At 42.9% G+C, this 23895-nt stretch overlaps 4 protein-coding genes across 7 annotated transcripts in view; 3 read left to right on the forward strand and 1 right to left on the reverse strand.

Moving 5' to 3' along the window:
* TSPEAR (thrombospondin type laminin G domain and EAR repeats) overlaps positions 1 to 23895 on the forward strand; it is a 216278-nt gene that overhangs the window by 36885 nt on the left and 155498 nt on the right. The window lies entirely within an intron of this gene.
* On the forward strand, positions 6221 to 6860 carry LOC112620414 (keratin-associated protein 12-1-like). Of its 3 annotated transcripts, none has more exons than XM_025378963.1 (2): positions 6221 to 6436; positions 6497 to 6860. In XM_025378963.1, the coding sequence occupies exons 1-2, from the start codon at positions 6255 to 6257 to the stop codon at positions 6603 to 6605; spliced, it is 291 nt and encodes a 96-aa protein (XP_025234748.1). In that variant the 5' UTR covers positions 6221 to 6254; the 3' UTR covers positions 6606 to 6860. The 3 variants fall into 3 exon arrangements, with proteins under 3 accessions (XP_025234748.1, XP_025234747.1, XP_025234746.1); XM_025378962.1 differs by having other exon boundaries at positions 6255 to 6329; positions 6378 to 6605; XM_025378961.1 differs by having other exon boundaries at positions 6255 to 6605.
* LOC112620416 (keratin-associated protein 12-3) lies at positions 14262 to 14659 on the reverse strand. The gene has a single exon (XM_025378966.1). It carries the CDS (start codon positions 14615 to 14617, stop codon positions 14327 to 14329), a length of 291 nt encoding a protein of 96 aa, XP_025234751.1. The 5' UTR covers positions 14618 to 14659; the 3' UTR covers positions 14262 to 14326.
* On the forward strand, positions 18559 to 18981 carry LOC112620415 (keratin-associated protein 12-4). The gene has a single exon (XM_025378964.1). The coding sequence runs from the start codon at positions 18598 to 18600 to the stop codon at positions 18934 to 18936; it is 339 nt and encodes a 112-aa protein (XP_025234749.1). The 5' UTR covers positions 18559 to 18597; the 3' UTR covers positions 18937 to 18981.

Below are 23895 nucleotides of genomic sequence, written 5' to 3' on the forward strand. Positions count from 1 at the left end.
CTTTAGATCTAATAATATTTGCTTGTATATCTGGCTCTTTTGGTGTTGGGGGCATATAGATTTAGAATTGTAATACTCTCTTAAGAATTTCCTATGTGGCCAGTCCAGTGGTGATGAATACCCTCAGCTTTTGATTGTCCATGAAAGACTTTATTTCTGTTTATTTATGAAGGATAATTTTGCTAAGTATAGTATCCTTGGCTATCAGTTTCTTTCTTTCAGCACTTTGAATATATCATCCCATTCTCTCCTGACCTGTAAGGTTTCTGCTGAGAAATCCACTGTTAGTCTGATGGGGGTTGCCTTATATACGACTAGTTGCTTTCTTCTTTCTATTTTTAGAATTCTCTCCTTGTCTTTGACTTTTGACAGTTTGACTATAATGTGCCATGGAAAAGAACTTTTTAAATTGTATCTATTTGTTGATCTGTGTTAGTACGTTCTTGCATTGCTATAAAGAACTACCTGAGACTGGGTAATTTATAAAGAAAAGAGGATTAATTGGCTCATGGTTCTGCAGGCTGTACAGGAAGTGTGGTTTGGGAAGCCTCAGCAAACTTATAATTATGGCAAAAGGTAAATGGGAAGCCAAAATGTCCTACATGGCTGGAGCAGGAGGAAGAGAGAAAATGGGGGGGTGTTACACATTTTTAAACAAACAGGCCTCATGAGAACTTACTGTCATGAGAACTGCAAGGGGGAAATCTGCCCCCATGATCCAATCACCTCCCCCTCAGCCCCTTCTCCAACACTGAGGATAACAATTCAACATGAGATTTTGGCAGAGATAGAATTCCAAAGCATATCAGGATCTCTGAGCTTTCTGCATCTGAATGTTTAAATCTCTTACTAGACTAGGGAAATCTTCACCTATCACTTTGCTAAATAGGTTTTCTATGCCTTTGGGCTGGGCTTCTCTTTGTTTTCTGGAACATCCAATATTAGCATATTTGCTCACTTTATAGTTTTCCATATGTCAGATAGGCTTTGTTTATTCTTCTTTTTTTCTTTTTGACTGAGTTGTTTAAAAAGACCAGTCTTCAACTTCTGAAATTTTTTCTTCTGCTTGATCTGCTGCATTGTTGAAGCTCTCAAATGGACTTTTTATTTCATTTATTGAATTATTCATTTCTAGGATTTCTGTTTGATTCTTCGGTTATGATGTCTGTCTCTTTGGTTATTCTCATTCATATCCTGAATTGTTTTTCAGTTTATTTGTATTGTTTATCTGTGTTCTCTTATATCTCACAGAATGTCTTTAATATCACTATTTTGAATTCTTTTTCTGCTAATTCACACATTTCTTTTTCATTTGAATCTGCTGCACAATTCTTGTGTCCCTTTGGAGGTGTGACATTTCCTTGTTTTTTCACGTTTCTTGAGTCCTCGGATGTTGATATCTGCACATCTGACGTAACAATCGCTTCTTCCAATTTTGGGGACTGGTTTTTTTATGAGAAGACTTTTTCCTGAAGATATGCCTATGGTGGTGGCTGGGTGGGATACTTTAGCTATTATTCTGGGTACATGCAGTAGTTTAGTCTGTGTATGATTTCTTTGGCTATGAATAGCATCAGTAGTGTTTGTGATTTCCTCAGCGGCTTGGCTGTGATTGTCAGTGGAGGCTGTGGTGAGGCTTTTCTGGGGTCAGAAATACCAGGTTAGCCAGATCTCAGGCCCCGGTGTTGGCAGCAGTGGGCCAAATGTGCCTGTCCTTAGGCCCCTGAGTAGCATATGCTGGCCCTGGTGTTACCATGTCCAGGCAGGCTGATTCTTGGGCCTCCAGACAGCTTGCTTGTGTGCTAGCAGTGGCAGCAGTAGGATGGATGCATGGATGGGTCCTTGGGCCACTGGGCAGTGTGTCTGACATGGATGATGGTAGTAGCAATGGTGGGACAGCCTTTGGGCTCTCAGAAAGCACTTACTAATGTTAGCGGTGGTTGTGACAGGCTGGGCAAGCCAGTCCCCAAGCTCCCAGGTGGCACATGCAAGTGGGCATTGGTGGTAGTGGCAGGCTGGGTGGGCCCATCCCTAGGTCCCTGGGAGGAGTGCACAGATGGCCGGCATTGGTAGACTGGGTGGGGGGGATCACCAGGCCCCCAGATGGTATGCTTGGGCACTGGGGGTGCAGTGCCAGGCCACACAGTATGCATGGACACAGGCTATGGTGAATAGTGTGGGGTAATTTATGATGGTGGGTGTGGAAAGCCTGTACTCAGGGTACATGCAAGTGCATGGTAACCCCTGCCTTATTGATGTGTCCAGCTGGTATTGCACTCCTGCAGCCCTTCTGGGTTGGTGGGGGTTGTGGGATTCAGTAGGGCTGAAGGGATGTGGAGATACAGAATCTGTTGGGACCCAGGGCAGGATGCAGACTTTTAGGGGCTGGGTTCTCAAAATGGCACCATGCTACAGCTGGCTGCTCAGGACTTGGTGGGTGTGTGGGACCCAGCGTGGGCTCTTTCTCTAGAGCAATGCCATTATGTAGCATCCTGGCAAATCCCTATGCAAGTCTCAGGGCCTGTGAAGGACAAGAGGCTCTCCCATGGCTAGGGTTTCAGGTCCATGCTGAGTCCATGGTGGAAATGTAGACAGCTGGGAATCTCTCATTTACCATTTCCCTGCACTGGGGAGTCTCTGTGAGCTCCCGACTGATTCCAACTGGGCCAGCTGCCTCCCTTCCCTCTCCTTCTGTGCCTCACATATTTCCTGTCACTTCTCTGCTGAATTCCAGTGTCTCTCTTAGATGTCCCATTCAAAATGTTGTTACCTACTTACTCTTTTGGGTTCTTCTTTGTGGAAGAGGCAAGTGTCAGGTGCCTCTACTCAGCCATCTTGAGCCTGCCCACTTTTTATTGATCGATTATTAATGATTATAACAACCCCCCCCCCAACCTATGAACCATGAACCCACTACCTGACAGAAACTAGAACATCATCAATAATTTACCATGGACTTCTTGGGGCAGCCACTGTTGGGATTGTGTGCCCCTTATTCTGTTACTTTCTAGAAAAAGTCGAGTTGAGTCATATCTCTTTGTATTCCTGAAATGTGTGTTTTCTAACTTAGTGGTTTTGAGTGATATTAAAAGGGCATTATTCTGAGTAATTTTCTGAGGCTTATGTCTCCCACTCTGTATAGAGTTGCCAAGGGTCCTCTGCATTTCTCATGGGTGTATTCTGTATCCAGTGTGGCTGCTTCCTGGGATTCTGCTGTTTCTACTTCAGGTTAAATGCTCTCCAGTAGACGGGCAGGCCTGTTGTTCCCAAGAGTCTGCTATTACAGATGGCACTGATAAAAACATTTGCAAACCCATCCCACAATCTGTTTGTTAGTGTTCTGGGGGTAGGACTTCTCGGGGTGGGACTGCTAGGGCAAAGTGCACCCGGATTTTCATCCCAACAAGGTGCGCCACCTCCTTCAGGTGATCCATAAGCCAAGGAGGAGGATGGTGGGAATACTGGGACGGCTGTTTCCAGTAGCAATGGAGTGTGCCAGAACCCGATGTCATGGTCTCAGGTTTTCAACCTGGCAGCCTCAGTCCAGGCTCCAGGCTCCTTAGTCTATACTGCAGGCAAACAGCTAGCTTCTCTTTAACTGAAAGTACAGCCCTCCAAACCCTCACCCTTGTCCCCTTGTTGCTGAGGGGCAGAGGAGGCTCTGTGTTTGTAGCTTTGTGTTTTAGGGGAGAATGCCCAGTGCTTTATTTTTTTTAAAAAAATTTATTTTTATTTGTTTATTTATTTTGAGATGGAGTCCCACTCTGTCGCAGGCTGGAGTGTAGTGGTGCAATCTCTCCTTACTGCAAACTCTGCCTCCCAGGTTCAAGTGATTCTCCTGCCTCAGTCTCCCAAGTAACTGGGACTACAGGTGTGTGCCACCATACCCAGCTAATTTTTGTATTTTTAGTAGAGACAGGGTTTCACCATGTTAGCCAAGGTCTCAATCTCTTGACCTTGTGATCCACCCACCTTGGCCTCCCAAAGTGCTGGGATTATAGTTTGATATTACATATATGCAATGCTGTTTAATGATGTCTCAGAAGCTCTTTTCATTTTTCTTAATTCTTTTTCTTCCTCTCCTTCATTTTGGATAATTTCTATTGATGTGCCTTCAAGATCATGGACTATTCTTCAATCTTATTCTACTTTTATGTCTATCATGTGGGTTTTAAAATATCAGCTATTGTACTTTTTAGTTCTAGCATTCCCATTTAAAAAATAGTTTTGATTTCTCTACTGAGACTCTCTATCTTTGATCCTGTTTGAGTTAATTTTGTATATGGTGTGAGGTAAGGGTTAAAAATAATCTTTCGTGTGTGGATATCCTGTTTTCCCATTGCCATTTGTTAAAAGTCTGTCCTTCCCTCATTGAAAGGTCTTGACAGCCTTGTCAAAAATTATTTGACTGTAGTTGTGAGTTTATTTCTGGGCTCTCTATGCTATTCCATTAGTCTATATATTGGTCTTTATGCCAGTACCACAGCTTTGATTATTGTAGTGTTGTAGTAAGTTTTGAAATCAGAAAGTGTGACTCCTCCAGCTCTGTTCTTTTTTTATGATTGATTTGGCTATTTAGGGTCCCTTGAGATGCCACATAAATTTTAGGATGGGTTTTTCTATTTCTGCAATAAACATCCTTGGGATTTTGACAGGGATTGCATTGAATCTGTAGATTGCTTTGGTTAGTATGGACATATTAACAATTTCCAATTCATGAACATGGAATGTGTTTCCATTTATTTATGTTGCCTTCAATTTCTTTCAACAATGTTTTGTAGTTTTTGTTACACAATTATTTTACTTCTTTGGTTAACTCCTATTTTATTCTTTTTAATGTATTGTAAATGGAATTGTTATTGTACTTTCCTTTTGAGATTATGCTTGTTAGTTTATGGAAATAGAACTGATTTTTGTGTTTTGCTTTTGTATCCTGCTACTTTGCTGAATTCATTTATTACTTCTTATAGTTTTTTTTGTGGAATATTTAGAGTTTTCTACATATAAAAATCATATCACAGAGTTAACTTTACTTCTTGCTTTCCAATTTGGATGCTTTTTGTTTGTTTGTTTGTTTCTTTTACAAAAATTTGCCTAGTTGTTCTTAGTAAAATTTCCAGTACTATGCTGGCTTTGTTCCCAATATTAGAGAAGAAGCTTTCAGTCTTTCACCATTGGGTATGAGGCTTGCTGTGGGTCTTTCATGTATGGCTTGTATTGGGTTAAGGTAGTTTTCTTCTATTCTTAGTTTGTTGATTGTTGTCATCATGAAAGCATCTTGAATTTTGTGAAATGCCTTTTCTATATCAATTGAGATGATCACGTGGCTTTTTCCTTCGTTCTGTTATTATGGTGCCAAGTTCCAAGTGATCTGGTGTTGACATCTGTAGGCTCAGAGATTCTACTGTCCCTGCAGTACGGGGTGCACATGCCTTTCTGCTGAACATGCCCAGAAGTGATTCTGGCCCTTGGAACCTTCTATATTCAGCTCACACATATCCTGCTGTGGCTGTCCACGGGGCACTTCACTGGCCTGACATGCTTCCCTGGGAACACACTTGGACCAACTTGATTTCCTTAGAGCTGTGTCTCCATGCATGAGGGCCAGTGGTGTTGTTTCATCTTGGTTCTTAACTAGGAGGATTTCTCAAGACAAAGATCCATGGTCACCACTCACAAGAAGTTCTCTGTGACCCACACCCTTTGTTCCCACTCATCCTATGGACAAGTGATTTCTGTGTTCTTTCTCCATCTGCTAACTCTCTAATCCAGCTCTAAGCTCTCAGGACATCCACAGAACAGCTGGAAACACTCTATTCTATCTCACATTGACTATGGAGCCTTCCTGAGCCATGGGAGGAGTGTAAACTTCTGTCTTTTAAGGACCATCATCACACAGAGAGGAAAATCTGGAGATCTGAGTTTTTGGAATCTCACAAAAGTAACTCAGGTAAAAATTTTAAAGAACAAAGAAGAATCCAGATGCAGACAGTAAAACACTCTGGCAGGTTTCCAAGCATACCAAGAGTTCAAAGAAGGTACAATTAGTCATGAAACTAAGGGCCAAACAAAACCCAGAGACACCTACAACAGAAAATTAAGCTCCAGGAGACAGCACTGAGGAAGAAAAACAAGGAAGGCAGGCGTGCTTCTGTGTTGTGGGGATGCCTGGGTCCAGGTATAAAGGCTGCCCAGGGAGGCCATCCCCAGACATCACTGTCTTCTGCCTCGACCTTATCCAGCCACACATCACCATGTGCCATACCAGCTGCTCCTCAGGCTTCCAGCCAACCTGCTGTGTGTCCAGCCCCTGCCAGGCATCCTGCTGCGTGCCTGTGGGCTGCCAGTCCTCCGTGTGTGTGCCCGTGAGCTTCAAGCCAGCTGTGTGCGTGCCTGTGAGCTGCCAGTCTTCCGTGTGCGTGCCTGTGAGCTGCAGGCCCATCGTGTGTGTGGCCCCCTCCTGCCAGTCCTCCCTGTGCGTGCCTGTGAGCTGCAGGCCCGTTGTTTATGCGGCTCTCTCCTGTCAGTCCTCTGGGTGCTGCCAGCCCTCCTGCGCCAGCGTCCTCTGCAGACCCATCTCCTGCGGCATCCCTTCCTGCTGCTGACCATGAATCTCCAGACCCGCTGCTCCCATGCAGATGAGGCCACACCTGCACACTCCCCGGATGAGTCCTCAGTTGATCTTCTGCACATGGGGCAGGTGAAAAGCATGCTCAGTGAACCCTCTGAATTCTGGATCGAGAATATGACAGAATGATCTGGAGCCCTTGCTGACCTTGCCCATCCCCCCAGGGAAGTCCGGGGTCCTAGAGTCATTCTCTGACTCCATGAGAGCCAAATAAACCAGCTTTTCCTATGCAGCTCTGTGTTTCTGGTCTTTGTTTTTTATTTCCATACTCCCTGCTGTCTATTCTGCTGATTACATAGAATTTGCTGCTAAACCCTCTTCAGTGATCCCTTCACACAGTCCTCATCAGAAGGTAGTGTCCCGGGTGGAGGGCGTGGCTAAAGATGCCCATGTGGTCTCGCCCAAGACTCCCAGGGCCCAGGTGCAGTGGCCACAGCAGTGACTTACCCTCCTGTGGTGGAGTGAGTGGTCTTCCCCACTGGCTGTCCACTCCTGCTCCAGGCTAGCAAGCCCTGCACTGATGGCCAAAGCCTCAGAGCACTGAGGATCGAGTTTTCCCATGTGGTTGGTGGACGTCCTGTTCCCAGGTCGGGGAGGATCTCGGGTTTACAGAACTGGATTAGTTCTGTAGCACACACTCCCATCAGTGGTCCCCAGAGGCTCAGCTCTTACTGATTGACTGATGACCAATTACTGAGAATCCTAATACAATAAACCCCCATGAACCCACTGCCTGACATAGAAATGAGAACATCATCAATAATTTACCATGAACTTCTTGGGGCAGCCACTATTGGGATTGTGTGCTCCTTATTCTGTTACTTTCTAGAAAAAATAGAGTTGAGTCATATCTCTGTGTATTCCTGCAATGCGTGTTTCCTAATTTAGTAATTTCTGATGATATGAAAAAGGAATTATTCTGAATGTAATCTGGAACTTGCTTTTCCCAGTCTGTGTTGTGCTGGTGGCGTTCTTCCGCATTTCCCCTGTCTGGGCTGCATTCTCCTTCTGGGGGGCTCTGCTGTGGCTGTCTCAGGTTAAACGTTCCCCAGTAGATGGGCCAGCCCTCTTGCCCCAGGAGTCTGCTATTCCAGATAGTATAGCCCAGAACTGTCCCCGAAGGGCATTCTCACTACTGGCTGTCTTAGATTCCAAGCTTTCTATTTGCCTTGGAGGCAGATGTTGAGTTTAGAGTTGAAAAACTTGTTTCATCATCTTTTAGGCAAGGTGATCAGGGACCTATTGTGTTGGTTAAATTGGGGGATTTTGGATAAAACTGAGCAAGAAATGGAACCAATCAATCCAGACATATAAATGCTTGCAGCTGAACACATTCAAACCCATGAACACATGCAATGTGTGCACTATACAACATGCACACACTTATGCACAGACGTAAGCACTCTGGTCCCCCAGGCTGGGAGTTGGAGGTGAAACTGGAAATCAGAGCATGAGAGGAGGGAGGGCTGGTAACCAAAAAATGCTTCTGGAGGGAAGCATGGATGAGGCCTGGCTCAGCCCCCGCCCTCCAGAGCTGTGGGGCCCTCAGGGCCACTTGGAGCCCACGTTCTGTGCTGCTAGTGCTCCACATGGGGTGTGTTAGTGAGTCCAGGTTTTTGCGTGGACATATTTGTTTCTCTCTCTTGGGTGAACGTCTAGGAGTGGAATAGCTGGATCATATGCTAAGTGTCTTGTTGCCAACACCGTCCTGTCCTGATAAATGCAGCTTTATAGCAGGTCTTGAAATCAGCTAGTGTGAGTTCTCCAATTTTGTTCTTCTTTTAAGAAGTTGTTTAGGCTACTCTAGTTTCTTTGTCTTTCCATACAGATATTTGAATAAGCTTATCAATATCTGCAGAATTTGTGTTGAGATTTTGATTGGGAGTGTATTGAAACTATAGATCAGTTTGGGGGAGAGTTGACATATCCAGCAATCTATAACATGGTCCATTTATTTAGGTTTTCTCTGATTTTTCTCATCAATATTTTGTAGTTTTCAATGTATACATTTTATTTCCCCATAATTTACCCCTAAGTATTTTATAATGTTTAATGCTATTATGGTCCTATTTTTAAGTTTCAATTTCTGATTGTTGATTGCTAGTATATTAAAATAAATTGATTTTTGTATATTGGCATTTTTTCTTTGACTTTGTTAAATTCACTTACTAGTTCTTGTAGCTTTATTGTAGAATTTGGGGGATTTTCTAGGTAGACGATAATATAATATGTTAATAGAGACTGTGTTATTTCTTCCTTTCCAGCCTGCATGCTTTTTACTTCACTGTTTGGGAAGTCCAGTATGGTAATAAACAGCAGAGGCAAAAGCGAATGTTCTTGCTTTATTCTTGATTTTAAGGGAAAGCATACAGTCTTTTATCATTAAGTATGATATTAGCTATAGGTTTTCACAGATGTTCTTTAAAAGAAGTTGCTTTTAATTTCTAGTTTGCTAACAGTTTTTGTTCTGAATGGATGTTGAATTTTATCCAAAGCCTTTTCTGAATCTATTGAGATAATAATATGGTGCTTCCTCTTTAGTCTGTTGATATGGTGAATTATATAAGTTGATTTTTTAACACTGAACCAACCTTGCATTCTTGGGATAAATCCCACATGATCACGACCTTTTATCTCTTTTACGTATTTCTGGATTGAATTTGCTAGTATTTCGTTGATAATTTTGGCATCTATATCCATAAGAGATATTAGTAGTAGTATATAGTTTTCTTGTAATACTTCCGTTCAAATTTGATACCAAGATTATGCTGGCCCTATAAATTTAATTGGGAATGATTCCTTTCCTTCTATTTTCTGTAAGAGTTCATGTAGAATTGGTTATATTTCTTCTTTAAATGTTTGCTAGAATTTTCCAGGGAAGTCATTTGCCTCTAGTTTTGTTCTTTGAAAGGTTTTAACTGAAAATTCAACTTCTTTAATAGATATGATACTATTCAGGCTACCTACTTCTCTGGAATAAGCTTTCATACTTAAAAAAAAAAGTGCCAATTTTATGTACATTATTAAATTTAGTGGTATGAAGTTGTTTACATCGTTCCTCTGTCATGCTTTTAATAACTGTAAGATTTGTAATGATGTCTCTTTTTCACTCCTAATATTGCTATTTTGTGTCTCTTCTTTCTTTTTATTATAATTTTCCTGACCAGTCTGGCTAGATGCTTATTCATTTCATTGTTCTTTTCAAAGAAGCAGCTTTTCATTTCATTGAAATTTTTTCCATTTTCTACTTCATTATTTTTTTGCAGATTTTTAATTATTTATTTTGCTAATTTTGAGTTTAATTTGCTTTCTTTTCTTTAAAGTGCAGACTTAGATAACTGATTTCAGGACTTTCTTCTTTGCGAATATAAGCAGTTACTGATATAATTTTATCCCTCTAAACACTATTTTAGCCATGTTCTGTATATTTTGACATGTTTTCTTTTAATTTGTATTTAATTCAAAATATTTTCTAATTTCTCTTGTGATTCTTCTTTGACCCGTGGGTTATTTAGAAGTGTGTTGGTTAGTTTACAGTTCTGCAGGGTGTTTCTAGTTATCATTTTGTTGTTAATGTCTAATTTAATTTCTTTGTGGTCAGAGAACATACATTGTGTTAGTTCAACTTTTTTTATATGGGTTGAAGTTTATTTTACGGCCAGAATATAGTCTTTTTGGTGAATGTTTCGTGTGTTTGAAAAGAATGTGTATCTGTTATTGTTGGGTGGAGTGTTCTATAAATATCCATTAGGTCAAGTTGATTGATGGTGTTGTCCAGGCCTTCTGTATCCTTCCTGATTTTCTGTCTACTTGTTCTCTTGAAGCTGAAGTCCAGTGACCAATCTGATTTATTTGTTTCTCCTTTACCTTCTCAGTTTTTTTGTTGCGTGTGTTTTGAAAGTTGGCTGTTTGGTGCTTACACATTTAGAGTTGTTATGTTTCCATGGTGAATTGATGCTTTATCATTATGTAATATTCCTTTTTATCCCTGGTGATATTTCTTTTGTGAAGCTGACTTTGTTTGATATTAATATAACCATTCCAATTTTATTTGATTAATGTTTGTGTGGTATATTTTTCCATCTGCTTACTTTTAACCTATCTATGTTTTTATATTTAATGTGAGGTTTCCGGTAGATAGAATATAGTTGGATCCTGAATTATTTAATCTAATTAAAAATCTCTGTTTTTTGGTTTTGGTGTTTAGATGATTTGCATTTAATTTAATTTAAGTTTTGATTTACTTAATGTAAAATATCACTTTGCTATTCGTATTCTATTTGTTCCATCTGTTCCTTTTTATCTTCGCCCTCTTTCTATGCCACTTTTTGGATTAGCATTCTTAGTTTTTCCCTTTTATATCTACTTTTTGTATACATCTTGATAGAGTTTGGATTTGTGTCCCCGCCCAAATCTCATGTTGAATTGTAATTTCCATCGTTGGAGGTGGGATCTGGTGGGAGGTGATTGGATCATGGGGGTGGATTTCTCATGAATGGTTTAGCAGCATCCCCTTGGTGCTGTCCTTGAGACAGTGAGTGAGTTCTTGGGAGACCTCGTTGTTTAAAGGCGTGTGGCCCCTCCCCGTCTTTCTCTCTTGCTCCTGCTCTGGCCACTGATGTGCCTGCTCCCCCTTCACCTTCCACCGTGCCTGTAAGTGTGCTCACAATTCTGCCTCCCCAGAAGCTGAGCAGATGCCAGGATTATGCTTCCTGTGCAGCTTGCAGAACTGTGAGCCAATTAAACCTCCTTCCTTTATAAATTACTCAGTCTCAGGTATTTCCTTGTAGCAAGGCGATAATAGCCTAATACGTCTTTTCAAACTTATTTGGCCTAAGATTTACAATATAAACCTTTACTGTAACAAAGTATGTCTCCGGGTAATATGATGCCACTTCATCTGTAAGTGGCAGGACTTTACGGCGGTGTACCTCCATGTCCTCTTTTATATTCCTTGTGTGATTGTTGTCATGTTTTACTTTTACTTATGTTAAAAATCCCACAATGCATTGTCACTATTTTTGCTCTGGACAGTCAATTAGTTATAATGCTTTTTATATTTATCTTCTTTTAAAATAATTTCTAGAGCTCTTCTTTTCTTTCTCTCTCTTTTTTTCCCCGCTAAGACAGAGTCTTGCTCTGTCGCCCAGGCTGGAGTGCAGTGGTGCAATCTTGGCTCACTGCAACCTCCGCCTCCTGGGTTCAAGCAATTCTCCTGCCTTAGCCTCCTGAGTAGCTGGGATTACAGGCACATGCCACCACGCCTGGCTAATTTTTGTATTTTTAGTAGAGATGGGGTTTCACCATGTTGGCCAGGCTGGCCTCAAACTCTTGACCTCAGGTGATCCACCCACCTCGGCCTCCCAAAGTGCTGGGATTACAGACGTGAACCACTGCACCCAGCCAAGAGCTCTTCTTTTCTTTGTATGAATCCAAGTTTCTATCTGCTGTCATATTCCTTGGCTCGAAGAAATTTTTAAAGAATTTCTTATAGTGCATGTGTGCGGTTAATGAAGTCTTTCAGTTTTTGTTCATCTTTTAGTGTCATGGGGTCTACAGATTTTCTTTCAGTATTTTAAAGATGTACTTTGGGTCGTGTGATTTCTGATTAGAAGTCTGATGTAAACCTTACCTTTGTCCTTATGCTCGTAGTCTGCTTTTAAAATATGGATGCTTTCAAGATTTCCCTTTTTACCTTTGGTTTTTGTCAGTCACAGATTTAATGTGACATGTCTAGTCATTTGTAGTGGGGATATAGTTACCCAATTTGGGGTTCTCTGAACTTTTTGGATATGGGGCTTTATGTATTTCATTATTTTTAGAATATTTCTCAGCTATTACTTCTTTGAATATTTCTTCTGCCCTGCCCTCTCTTTCTTCTCTTTCAGAGACTCCAATTACATCCATAAATGAGGATTTGATATTGTCCCAGAGCTTTTTGATGTTTTTCTCTTGTCTTCCTCCACCCTCCTCTTTCTCTTTGTGTTTTAATTTGGTCAATTTATATTTACATGTCTTCAAATTCTAAGCTTCCACACCTGGTTGTATCAAGTATACTGATGAGCCCACTGAAGGAAGCCATCTTTGATATTGTATTTTGATTTTTACCATATCCACTTGACCCTTTCTTATAGTTTCCATCTGTCTCATGAAATTACCCATCTCTTCATATATGGTTTTAATGCTTTATCCTTGACCCTTTAATCTTTTCATTACAGTTAAAGTTACAGCCTGATAGCTGTAAACCTGTGTCATTTTACTTTTTATTTTTAGAGATAGTGTCTTGCTCTTTTACCCAGGCTGGTGCAATCTCAGCTCACTGCAGCCTTGAACTACGAGGCTTAAACAACTCTCCAGCCTCAGCCTCCCAATGTGCTGGGGTTATAGGTGTGAACTGTGCCCAGTTCTTGGGTCACTTTTGAATCCAGTTTTGTTGATTTCTTTGCCGACAATGGCTTGGTTTTTCCTTGCTTTTTTGCATGTCTTATAATTTTTTATTGAATATCAGACTTTAACATTTCCTTCTGGAAATGCATGTGTCTCTTTTTCTGTCAGGTCATTCGTGTGTAGGGGGAGGTGGATGAATCAATCTGGTCAGACATTGACGGTGGTTTGGGTTTTGTTGTTACCGTGGTTGCCTTCAGTGCACCAGTGGCTTGCGTTTAGGGTATATCAGTGCTTGCGCTTAAGATGAGGGGTGGGGAGGTCAGTGCATTTGCTCCACCCTCAGTTTTCACACGCCCCTGCATGCCTGACATTCAGAGGAGATCTCTACACACTTCTGCCTTTCCCCAGAGGCAGGCTGATGTTGCTTTTTGAGCTGTGCCTGCTAGGCTGGAGCTGGAGACAGGAGGGCTCTCTGTCCTGGTCCAGTGTCAGTCTTAGGCAGGCCCTTTGCATGTGGGACTTGGAGAATGAGACTTTCTTGGACTTCCTGCTGCCCCTCCCCGGGACAGACGAGCTCTGCGCTGTATTTGTGGTGGTGGTTGTTTGAAAGAGTTTCCTGCCCTCTTTGCCATAGTAATCCTTTGAGGTATTGCATGGGATCTGGGGCCCAGGACTATTTCCCATCCCTCCTTCTGGGTAGAGGATCGTTTTCTTCTACCCTCCCCCTAACACTTTCCATCTGAAAGCTTCTCTCTGGTGGTCTTTATACCCGGGTCCCAGGCATCTGGGTAACATAAAAACACAACAGTTGTCTTCCTCATGGTGGTTTCCACCGTGTTTCCCAACATCTTACTATCCCAGTGTGAAGCTTGAGGACTGAGTGTGGGGACAGCACCTTCGGGCCACTCCCCCAACCAAGAACCCTCCACTTCAGCTCAGCCATCAGGAAGGAGGCTCTCTGAAGAGGTGCTGCTGCCGTTAAAGTTGGCATGTACCTTCAAGGAAAGAACTTACAAAATACATGAGGATAAAAGAGAGAGACGAGGTGTATAGGGACAGCTGATTTATTTGGCTCACATGGGTTTTAGTTTCCTGCTGGAGTGAGAGAAGGACTCTGGCAGCCAGGACTTCCTTGAGGAGGTTCCCAGGGTCACAGAAGGTCTGAATCATTTTTCCATGTTCTTACCCCAAAGTTCAGAGGTTTCCTTGAGCATGCTTTTCATCTGCCCCATGTGTACAGTCTGGGGGTCCACCAGATGCTAGTTCATGGAGGGATACAGGTGTGTACCCCTGTGTACCAGGAGCAGCTGGTCAGCAGCAGGAAGGGGCGCTGTAGGAGATGGGTCTGCAGAGGACGGTGGTGCAGGGGGGCTGGCAGCACCCAGAAGATTGGCAGGAGGGAGTCACATATATGATGGGCCTGCAGCTCACGGGCACGCACACAGAGGGCTGGCAGGAGGGGGCCACACACACAATGCGCATGCAGCTCATGGGCACGCACACGGAGGACTGGCAGCTCACCGGCACGTAGCAGGATGCCTGGCAGGGGCTGGGTATGCAGCAGGTTGGCTGGCAGCCTGGGGAGCAGCTGGTTTGGCACATGATGGCGTGTGGCTGGGCTGGTACTGGGGAGGAGGGTGGTGATGTCTGGAAGCCGCTTCTCTGGTGGTCTTTATACCTGGGTCCCGGGCATCTGGGTAACACAAAAACATGACTGTTGTCTTCCTCGTGGTTGCTGCCACTGTATTTCCCAACATCTTATTTTCCCGCGTGCACTTTCCCGCGTTATGCTCTACCATAAATATCTTTGGCCTTGAGGTTAGTTTCTTCTGTAAACAGGATGTTCTGGTTTGACATTATGCAGGTTTCTTGTTGATTTTTTTCAGGCTACTGCTGTGCACATAGCACCACTGGCTCGACTCAAAGTACCAAATCCTGGTTTTTCACTTTTGTTTCATGCTATCAAGGAAGATGTTGAGATAGTAATGTGTTTTGAGCTTTTATTTTGTAGAGTAAAACTTTAAAGCATAGGTTGGCACACTATGGTCTGGAAGCCAAATTTGGCCCACTGCCTGTTTTTCAAATGAACTTTTTTTTTTTTTTTTTTTTTTTTGAGACGGAGTCTCGCTCTGTCGCCCAGGCTGGAGTGCAGTGGCCGGATCTCAGCTCACTGCAAGCTCCGCCTCCCGGGTTCCCACCATTCTCCTGCCTCAGCCTCCCGAGTAGCTGGGACCACAGGTGCCGCCACCTCGCCCGTCTAATTTTTTGTGTTTTTAGTAGAGACGGGGTTTCGCCGTGTTAGCCAGGATGGTCTCGATCTCCTGACCTTGTGATCCGCCCGTCTCGGCCTCCCAAAGTGCTGGGATTACAGGCTTGAGCCACCGCGCCCAGCCTCAAATGAACTTTTATTGGATCATAGCATGCCATTAGTTTATGTGTTGTCTGTGGCTTCTTTTGCACTGCATTGGTACAACTGAGTAGTTATGGAAGAGACAGTAACATGCAAAGCCTAAAATATTTGCCATCTGCCCTTTACAGAAAGTTAGCCAACCCTGCCATAGAGTAATCTATACAAGAAGTTATTTGCTCACTCAACAAATATATATTGTGTAGTAGCAGCAAAGAGGTCTTGGCTTCAAGAGCCTTCTAGCGGTGGGCAGTGAATAAATGAGTAAAGGAAGAAATGAATGCATGAAATAATTCCATACAGGGCTGAGTGCCGGGGAAAAAATGGGTTCAGGAGATAGTAATGGGGGTGCCAGTGGGTGGTCTGGGGGGGCCTCTGTGAGGAGACAGTGTGGCCATGGAGAGAGGGAGGATGCTGCTGCAGAAACCGGTATGTCCAGGGAAGGCAGGAATCCTGCACTCTGGGTATTGGGCCATGGGTGCAGGAAAACTGGTCAGATCATGAGGACTCAAGAACCAAGCATCAAAATCCCATGCTAGGGGGTCTGGGGTTTGGGGTTAGGAGTTGGATGGAAAAAGAATCAGTGAACCTGAAGACACACCAGTAGAAATTATCCTGTCTCGAAGAGGAGAAAGAATGAAGAAAAATGAAAAGACGTATGAGACAATACTGAACTGTCTAACAAACTAGAAATTTCAACCTCAGAAAGAGAAGAGAGTGATGCTGAACCGTAAATAAGTTTTGAAAAAAATAATGGCCCAAGGCACCAAATATAATTTAAAAAATAACAACTTACAGACCCAAGAATCTCAGAAACCTGTAGGAGGACCAGTACAAAGAAAGCCATATCCAAGCATCAAATAGTAAAAGTGATGAAAACCAAAAATCAAAAAAAAATTGAAGACAGTGGGAAGAAAAGGCACTTTTCATACAAGGTACAAGGTACAAGGTTCTTGAAAGGATGAGAAAATCCCTCACTTCTCAGCAAAAACAGTGGAGGCCAGAAGACAATGGAGCAACTTCTTTAAAATTCTGAGAGAAAATTTGCCAACCCAGAATTCTATACCTATGAAAAAAATCCTTCAAAACATGTTGAGGTAAAAACCTGTTCAGAAGAGCAAAAGCTGGGAGAAATCCTCCCTTGCAGATGTGCGCTGCAGGCAACGTGCACGGATGTGCTTTAGGTTGACTAGGACCAGGCCAGGTGCACCCTGACCTGCAGGAAGGAGTAGGGGGGCAGGCAACGTGCACGGATGTGCTTTAGGTTGACTAGGACGAGGCCAGGTGCACCCTGACCTGCAGGAAGGAGTAGGGGGGCAGGCAACGTGCACGGATGTGCTTTAGGTTGACTAGGACGAGGCCAGGTGGACCCTGACCTGCAGGAAGGAGTAGGGGGGCAGGCAACGTGCACAGATGTGCTTTAGGTTGACTAGGACGAGGCCAGGTGCACCCTGACCTGCAGGAAGGAGTAGAGGGCATGGGGGAAGGTAAAGAAGCAGGTAAATATCAAAGATGCATCTTTGTTCTTCTGTAATCTACTTGTAAGAGTACTAACCTTTAAAATGAGTTACTTGGTGACTAGGTCACATAGGAACATGTGATCACCATGGCTGCCCCAATTCTCTTGGTTTTTAAGTGTGATAATGAACTATAGCAGTGAAAGGAGTTGCTTGTGACAGGACTGAACTTGTGGCCTCACCCGGCTTGTCCCTAGGCCTTAAGGTCACTCCCACCACATGGCCACCGATCAGCTCTGGATCCGTAGACTTGTAAGTTCTGTCCACAGCTGTGAGACCCCACTTGGTCTTCAGCCTGGGAGGGGATTTCATTAACGTGGTGTCTGAGTTGTCCAAAGGCTCTGTGGCAGGAATCACCTGTATCCACCACCAGCAGGCACAGGAGGACCCACACAGGAGCAGAGGGTGCCCCTGGGAGCTGCCTGGGATGGAGGGAGCAGCTCTGCCCTGAGAGACGGCTCATCCCCTACCATGTGACACCACCGTAGAATAAAGCGCTGTGGCCAATCCGTCAAGAGAACAGAGCTGGAGTGTGAGGAGGAACGTGCCATCCACAGTCCTGCCCGCTGCTTCCCAAGTGCGGGGGCATCCTGGAATTTCACCCCAGCTCCTCACTTTCCCCCACGCTGCCTCTGCAGAGGTGAGACTGATCAGACCCTCAGCGTGGGAGAGGAACCAGTGTGGGAGAGGAACCAGAGTAGCTCATACCCCCTCCGTGATGGGTCCTCCTGGGCTCTGTCTGCAGAGGAGGTGGCCTGTGGCCACTAGTGCTTCTCGTGTGAAGTGGGCACTTCTGAGGTGTGGTGTCAGGAAGCCCACTGTGGTCACACGCCTGAGCCATGCTCTGCAGAGGCCGACGTGGCCGATGTTTTCATCCATCTTCTCCGTCCCAGCTGGTTCAGGACTTCAGGATGAGTCACATATTGAACCCTGAGCCCAATATAATTTGGCACAGTGGTAACGCCCACGGATTCCAGAGTGAAACTAAGCAGTCCAGATTCCTGCGTCTCTACAGTGGCGCGGACACGCATCCATCATGCAAATGATCTAGGACTTGCATGATCTGTAAAATGGGGTATCGGCCACCCCAAATGCTGGCAAAGATTAATGAGATAACCCTGTAAGATGCCAATCACAGCCTGGCACAGCGCTAGACCTCTGTGCATTATTGTTCCCCCAATAATAATCATTATTATTCCACAATATGGAGCCCAGTAGCTTGGCTCTCGTTACTCGGGAAGACCCTGATGATGACTGAGCTTCTCAGTCGAAACGGGGCCCCTGGTGCAGTGAGTGTGACTGTGCTTTTGTGAGTTCCAGACAGTATTTACAACAGGGGGACCCTGGACATCCATGAGGCGGGCCCCTGGCCTCACTGACAGCCCTTCACCAGCTACCCTTGGCTCTGTTTCCAGGAAACACACAGTCTGCTGAATGATAGGGCTCCCCCAGCTGAAAGAGTTTCCTAAGCTAAGTAACCTCAACAGGAAAACACAGAAAGATCAACCAGAGAGGGCAGAGGAGGAGAAACCACCCACGAGGAAGATGCCAGGGGGCTTGTTGCCAGGATGCCGGTGGCCTGGGTATAAAGGCCACCCAAGGAAGCAGGCTCCAGACCAGCCCTGTCCTCTGTGCCCCCCACCTGTCCACACCCCATCATGTGCCACACCAGCTGCTCTTCAGGCTGCCCGATGGCCTGCCCTGGCTCCCCATGCTGCGTCCCCAGCACCTGCTACCCACCCCAGGGCTGTGGGACCTCCTGCTGCTGCTCAGCCCCCTGTGTGATTCTGCTGTGCCGGCCCCTGTGTGGGGTGTCCACCTGCTGCCAGCCGGCCTGCTGTGTGCCCAGCCCCTGTCAGGTGGCCTGCTGTGTGTCTGTGAGCTGCAAGCCTGTTTTGTGTGTGGCCTCCTTCTGCCCAACCTCCGGGTGCTGCCAGCCCTCCTGCCCCACCCTGGTCTACAGACTGGTCACCTGCAGCACCCCCACCTGCTGCTGAGTGAGTGGCCTCCTAGGACCCTTGTAGGTGTGAGGTCAGAAGCCAGCAGGCAGTCCCCACATCCTCTCACAGCAGACTTTCGTCACCTGACCAGACCACCTGCCTCCTTTGCAGCACGGTCACTAGATCCTGACCAGTGAGTCCATGTGCCTTTCTACAGTTTCCCCAGGTTCTCAGCCTGGGTCATCCACAGGGCCCTCTGCACTGTGTGACGCTGGGTCTCTTGCAAATATCTCATCAATACCAGGCGCTGAGTGCTCACCTGAGTCTGTGTGGTGCCTTCTCCTCAGCATCTTTGCCACACTCCTTCCTCAGGAGGTTTCTTCCCCAGGATTCTGGAAAGTTCCTTCCCTGCAGAGAAGGCGCAGGTACCAGGTGACTGTTAGGCCTGGTGAGGAACCTCTCAACAGCACCCTCTCGGGCTAGAGGGCCGCGCTCCTGAGCTTGGCCTGATGCGAACCCCCAACCCCAGTCACATCAGGCTTCCTTTTGTCCCACTTTGTTCCTTAAATTTATGAGGTCAGTTCTTACTCTCTTCTGGGTGAGATTGAGGACAAATCACTAATTTTGTAGTTTGATCCATTTTAGGTAAAATAGGCCTTCTGCTTATTAGCTGGTATGTGCAACCTACTCTTGTCAAGAAATTAAAATATTAAACTGAATTTAAATCGATAGCTACTCCTTCATCCAACTGGATGGGAAAGAGGTTTGCGGTGTTGATAAACAAAAAATCAAGCTTTTAAGGAATTAAAGTGAGCTTTACTCAGAAGTTTTACCTAGGACTATAGAAGAGTAAGGTTTCTAGCCCGGGGGCAGCTTTGTCAGAGGCTGGGCGCCCTGTTTCAGCTCACACCAGCCCGGGGCAGCTCTGTCAGAGGCGCCCTGTTTCAGCTCACAGTTCATATGCAGGTGGTGGGAGGTCAGCACGTGCAGATCACATCAAACTGGCTCAAAAGCTGCATCGAAGCAGAATCCCATCCAGGTTTGGGGGTAGGAGCACATCTGGTTATGGACCGCGGAGGCGTCAACACTCGCCCTGTAAGACATTATCTTGTGTGCAGGAAAAGGCAAGGACTAGCATCTTTTATCTTTTAAAGAATGTGGTGACTCAGGCAAGAGACATCAGGGGCCATGTGCTCTGTCTTGTTTTGTCTCAAAACCATCTCTGGAGAGCTGAGATGTGAGACACTGGGGCTTTGTGAAGTTTTGCTGGCAAGAAAAGCCAGTACACAGAGCTTCTTACGTTTGCTACTTGGTCTCACGAATTCCCACTTTTGGTCATAAATCAACTGCCTGGTTGCATTTATAAGACCAGCGTTTATCATCCCATGTGGCTAGGAAGGTTCTTTCCTAGGAAGATCAATAGTCTACAGTTGTAGTTGTAAGGAATGAGCGCTGGGCCGAGCATTTATTTTTGCATATTTATTGGAAAACACGCTTCAAATCGCATCTATTTTTAAATTAGCATGATCGGTGTTTTTTTCCTAATGTGATGTTTTCCTGCACCTAACATGACACCTTCATAGGACAATTACAAGGATACTACAATCATTCATAACAGCACATATTTAATTATGTCAAAGTGAGTTACAGGTCGGAAAAAAATATGATAACCATTTAACAAAACCAGAACATACGTTTGTATGTTTTTTCAGTAACTGTATTATTTAATTTTATAAATTTTTGTATCCATACTTACTAGAGTCTTCTCCATGAAAAGAGCTGATCATAAATGTTTTTAGAAAAGAATTCGGAACCATAACTGTGGATAACAAAAACTTGGAATAGTCATGGTGAAAAGTTGATGGAAGTTTCCAACTGACAAGGAAATTTAGCATTTTAAGATAATAACCAGAATCATACTGACAGTGTCACATCAGGACTATCAGACTTTTAAATTTCATATAATCTTTAGAATACTCACATTAATAACATTTCCATACAAACATAACTTTAGAAAATATTTAACATAATCGAAATTATGACACTTTAGATTTTTTTTTTTTTTTTTTTTTTGAGACGGAGTCTCGCTCTGCCGCCCAGGCTGGAGTACAGTGGCCGGATCTCAGCTCACTGCAAGCTCCACCTCCCGGGTTCACGCCATTCTCCTGCCTCAGCCTCCCGAGTAGCTGGGACTACAGGCGCCCGCCACCGCGCCCGGCTAGTTTTTTGTATTTTTAGTAGAGACGGGGTTTCACCGTGTTAGCCAGGATGGTCTCAATCTCCTGACCTTGTGATCCGCCCGTCTCGGCCTCCCAAAGTGCTGGGATTACAGGCTTGAGCCACCGCGCCCGGCCAGACACTTTAGATTTTTTATGAATTTATATAATTTTTGAAACATTTATATCAACAACATTCTCATAAATGTAACTGAAAAAAGATCTAGTATAACTTATTATTTTACAATATTTTCCACACAATTTACCAAATAAGTCCTGGAGAAACCTGTCAAAGATGTAAAAAGTTTTAAAACATTTGATCAAAACAGAATTACAGGTCATTTTAAAATCATAGATACTCATTTAACCACAGTGATAATCAAAAGTCCTCAAAAGCAATATAGAAAGTGACATGGAACAATTCAGATATATCAAGAAAAACCAAGTTACAGAATCAAGTGATACTGGACGAAAAATGCTGCTTTTCTAAACTTTCAGGATAAATATTTCAGTGTCAGGCCACATAGCAGAGTTAGAATTGCAGGAAAAAGTTATAGGAGCTGATAAAAAGTTGAAGGAGAGAATTATCATCCCAGGTCTTCTCAAGAAAAGAAAAAGCTGAAGGTAATGACGTATGACCTGAAAATCACATGCAGCAAGGTACAGCAGAAGCTGGATTTCTGAGGCATACATCTAAGAAGTTTTAAAAAGAAACCGATTTCAGAATTAAAAACCAAAACCTCTTGCAATTTTATTAACAGCAAATCAATACTTTAAGAAAACCTTGTTGCTCTAACATAGGGGATCAAGATTTTTAGTTGTATATTAGTATATGTTTTAATATCAATGCTCAATCTGTAGAAAGACTATTATAAATAATTTCATTTTAACTATAGCCAACCTAATCATATACAAAATTCCTTTCATAAATTCTCTTTTCAAGAGCTTTATCGTGACTTACACAGACCAGTTAGAACATGCCCAGATTTTCTGCTTTGTCCTAGTCTTCCTTATTCTTAAATAACCAGTCATTTTACTTAAGGATAAAAATTCACTATATAAGATTTTCTCATACAAAATTATTCTCTTTTCTTGCTAATCTTCCTTACCAAAAACACATCTTCATATCCATAACTTTCTTCACATTTCTTTCTCCTACTTACTGGTTACTTTCTATCTTGTTTCATGTTTACTTCCTAAATCCATATTTTGAAACAACTTTTAAATAACCTTTGAATTTGGCAAATTATTCTTTTTCTCAATAAGGAACACCATTTTAAAATAAGCACATCTTATTTTTGGCAGTTTTTATACATATAATTATATATACTAATTAAAATTTTGAGTTCCTAGTAATCTTAAACTTTATTGAAAACCTAGGAAACAAGAAATTTTAAATTTTCTGTCACATAACAGTATTTAACATATAAGAACAACTTTATCATTTTTAGAAACATGTTTTCTTATGATGTAAATTTTAAAATTGAAAATGACTCAGGCATGTAATGCGTATCTACTATTTAATTTAACATAATTTTTAGATTTCAAATTACACAAAGTTTATAGATGTTTATCTCATTTACATTTGCCTAATTTATTTTTAACAATTGTGAAAACTGACACATTAGACAACCTTAGTCATTGTTTCAAGTTATTTCCTTGTTAATCATTTTTATAGCCTGTGAATATATGGTTTCACCTAAATAAGAAACTTAAATGTATGGGGATTTTTTTAATAACTCAGAAGATACAGTTGTTTTCATTAAACCAACAATATTAAATTAGTCTTACTTATAAAACATGACACAAAAATCATTCTGTTTTTGGCTGGGTTTATAGTCTTCTAAACTTTATGTTAAAATCTGACATCTTAAAATATTTATTAGAGACAAATGTAAAACTGTCTGACGAGTAAATCCAGGCAAAAACGTATGCTGACAATTTTGAAGATATTTTAATTTTTACTTTAGTTACTTTAAAACCATCTTATTTATTAAAGATTTACTTAGGTCATGTGAACTTGGAAAATAGACTTGATAATTTATGAGTGCTCATTTATTGAAAAGTCAATTTGATATCATGTAGACACAACATATAACATAGTAATACATGTACATATACATAAACACATCCAAACAAACACACAAATAAAGATCTTATCCCTTTCATTTTAGAATTTTAGTCATGAACTAGTAATATGCATTGGTTTATAAAGAATGGTTGGATCCAAATTATATTTCTGACAAAACTGAGACCTATTTACATGGCTAAACTTTGTTTGCCCAATAGATAATCTAATTAAGTTTGTGGGTCAAAATTTTGGATAAAGCGGTTTCCCTGGCAGTTTGATTTTTTAAACTTCTTTTATTCTTTCCTTCAGTTTCAAATGAGTTTAGGGTTAACTTTTCAATATTTATATTTCAGCTAGAACTGGCTGAATTGTATAAGAAAAAGTCTACAGGCAGCCTTGACTTAGTAATACCATAAGAAGTGAATTTTTTCTCAACACCAGTAGAAAAGTCAACAGATTCAAAGTAGGCAGAAAAAAAAAATAGAGAACTCAGAGGAGTCTACCTGGGGGACCATCAGGGAGTGTCACCCTGTCTTCCCCCCGAGCATCTGCACAGATTCTGGCCTCAAACTTGGGTGTGTCAGACCCAAGCCATGGTTGTCCCCTCTTCAGAGAACTCCGTCCACCTCTGGGGATCTCTGTGGCTTGTCCCTTGGCCTGTAGGAGGTCACAGGCCCCGGGCACTTCCCTCAGAACTCCTTTCCCAGCTTCTAGCCCCATTTCCCTGGA

This window comes from Theropithecus gelada, chromosome 3 (genome assembly GCF_003255815.1).
Source record: "Theropithecus gelada isolate Dixy chromosome 3, Tgel_1.0, whole genome shotgun sequence".
In the NCBI taxonomy this organism is placed as follows: domain Eukaryota; kingdom Metazoa; phylum Chordata; class Mammalia; order Primates; family Cercopithecidae; genus Theropithecus; species Theropithecus gelada.

Coding starts and splice junctions, on each gene's coding strand:
- LOC112620414 (XM_025378961.1), top strand. CDS start 6,255: ATGTGCCATACCAGCTGCTCCTCAGGCTTCCAGCCAACCTGCTGTGTG.
- LOC112620416 (XM_025378966.1), bottom strand. CDS start 14,617: ATGTGCCAAACCAGCTGCTCCCCAGGCTGCCAGCCAACCTGCTGCATA.
- LOC112620415 (XM_025378964.1), top strand. CDS start 18,598: ATGTGCCACACCAGCTGCTCTTCAGGCTGCCCGATGGCCTGCCCTGGC.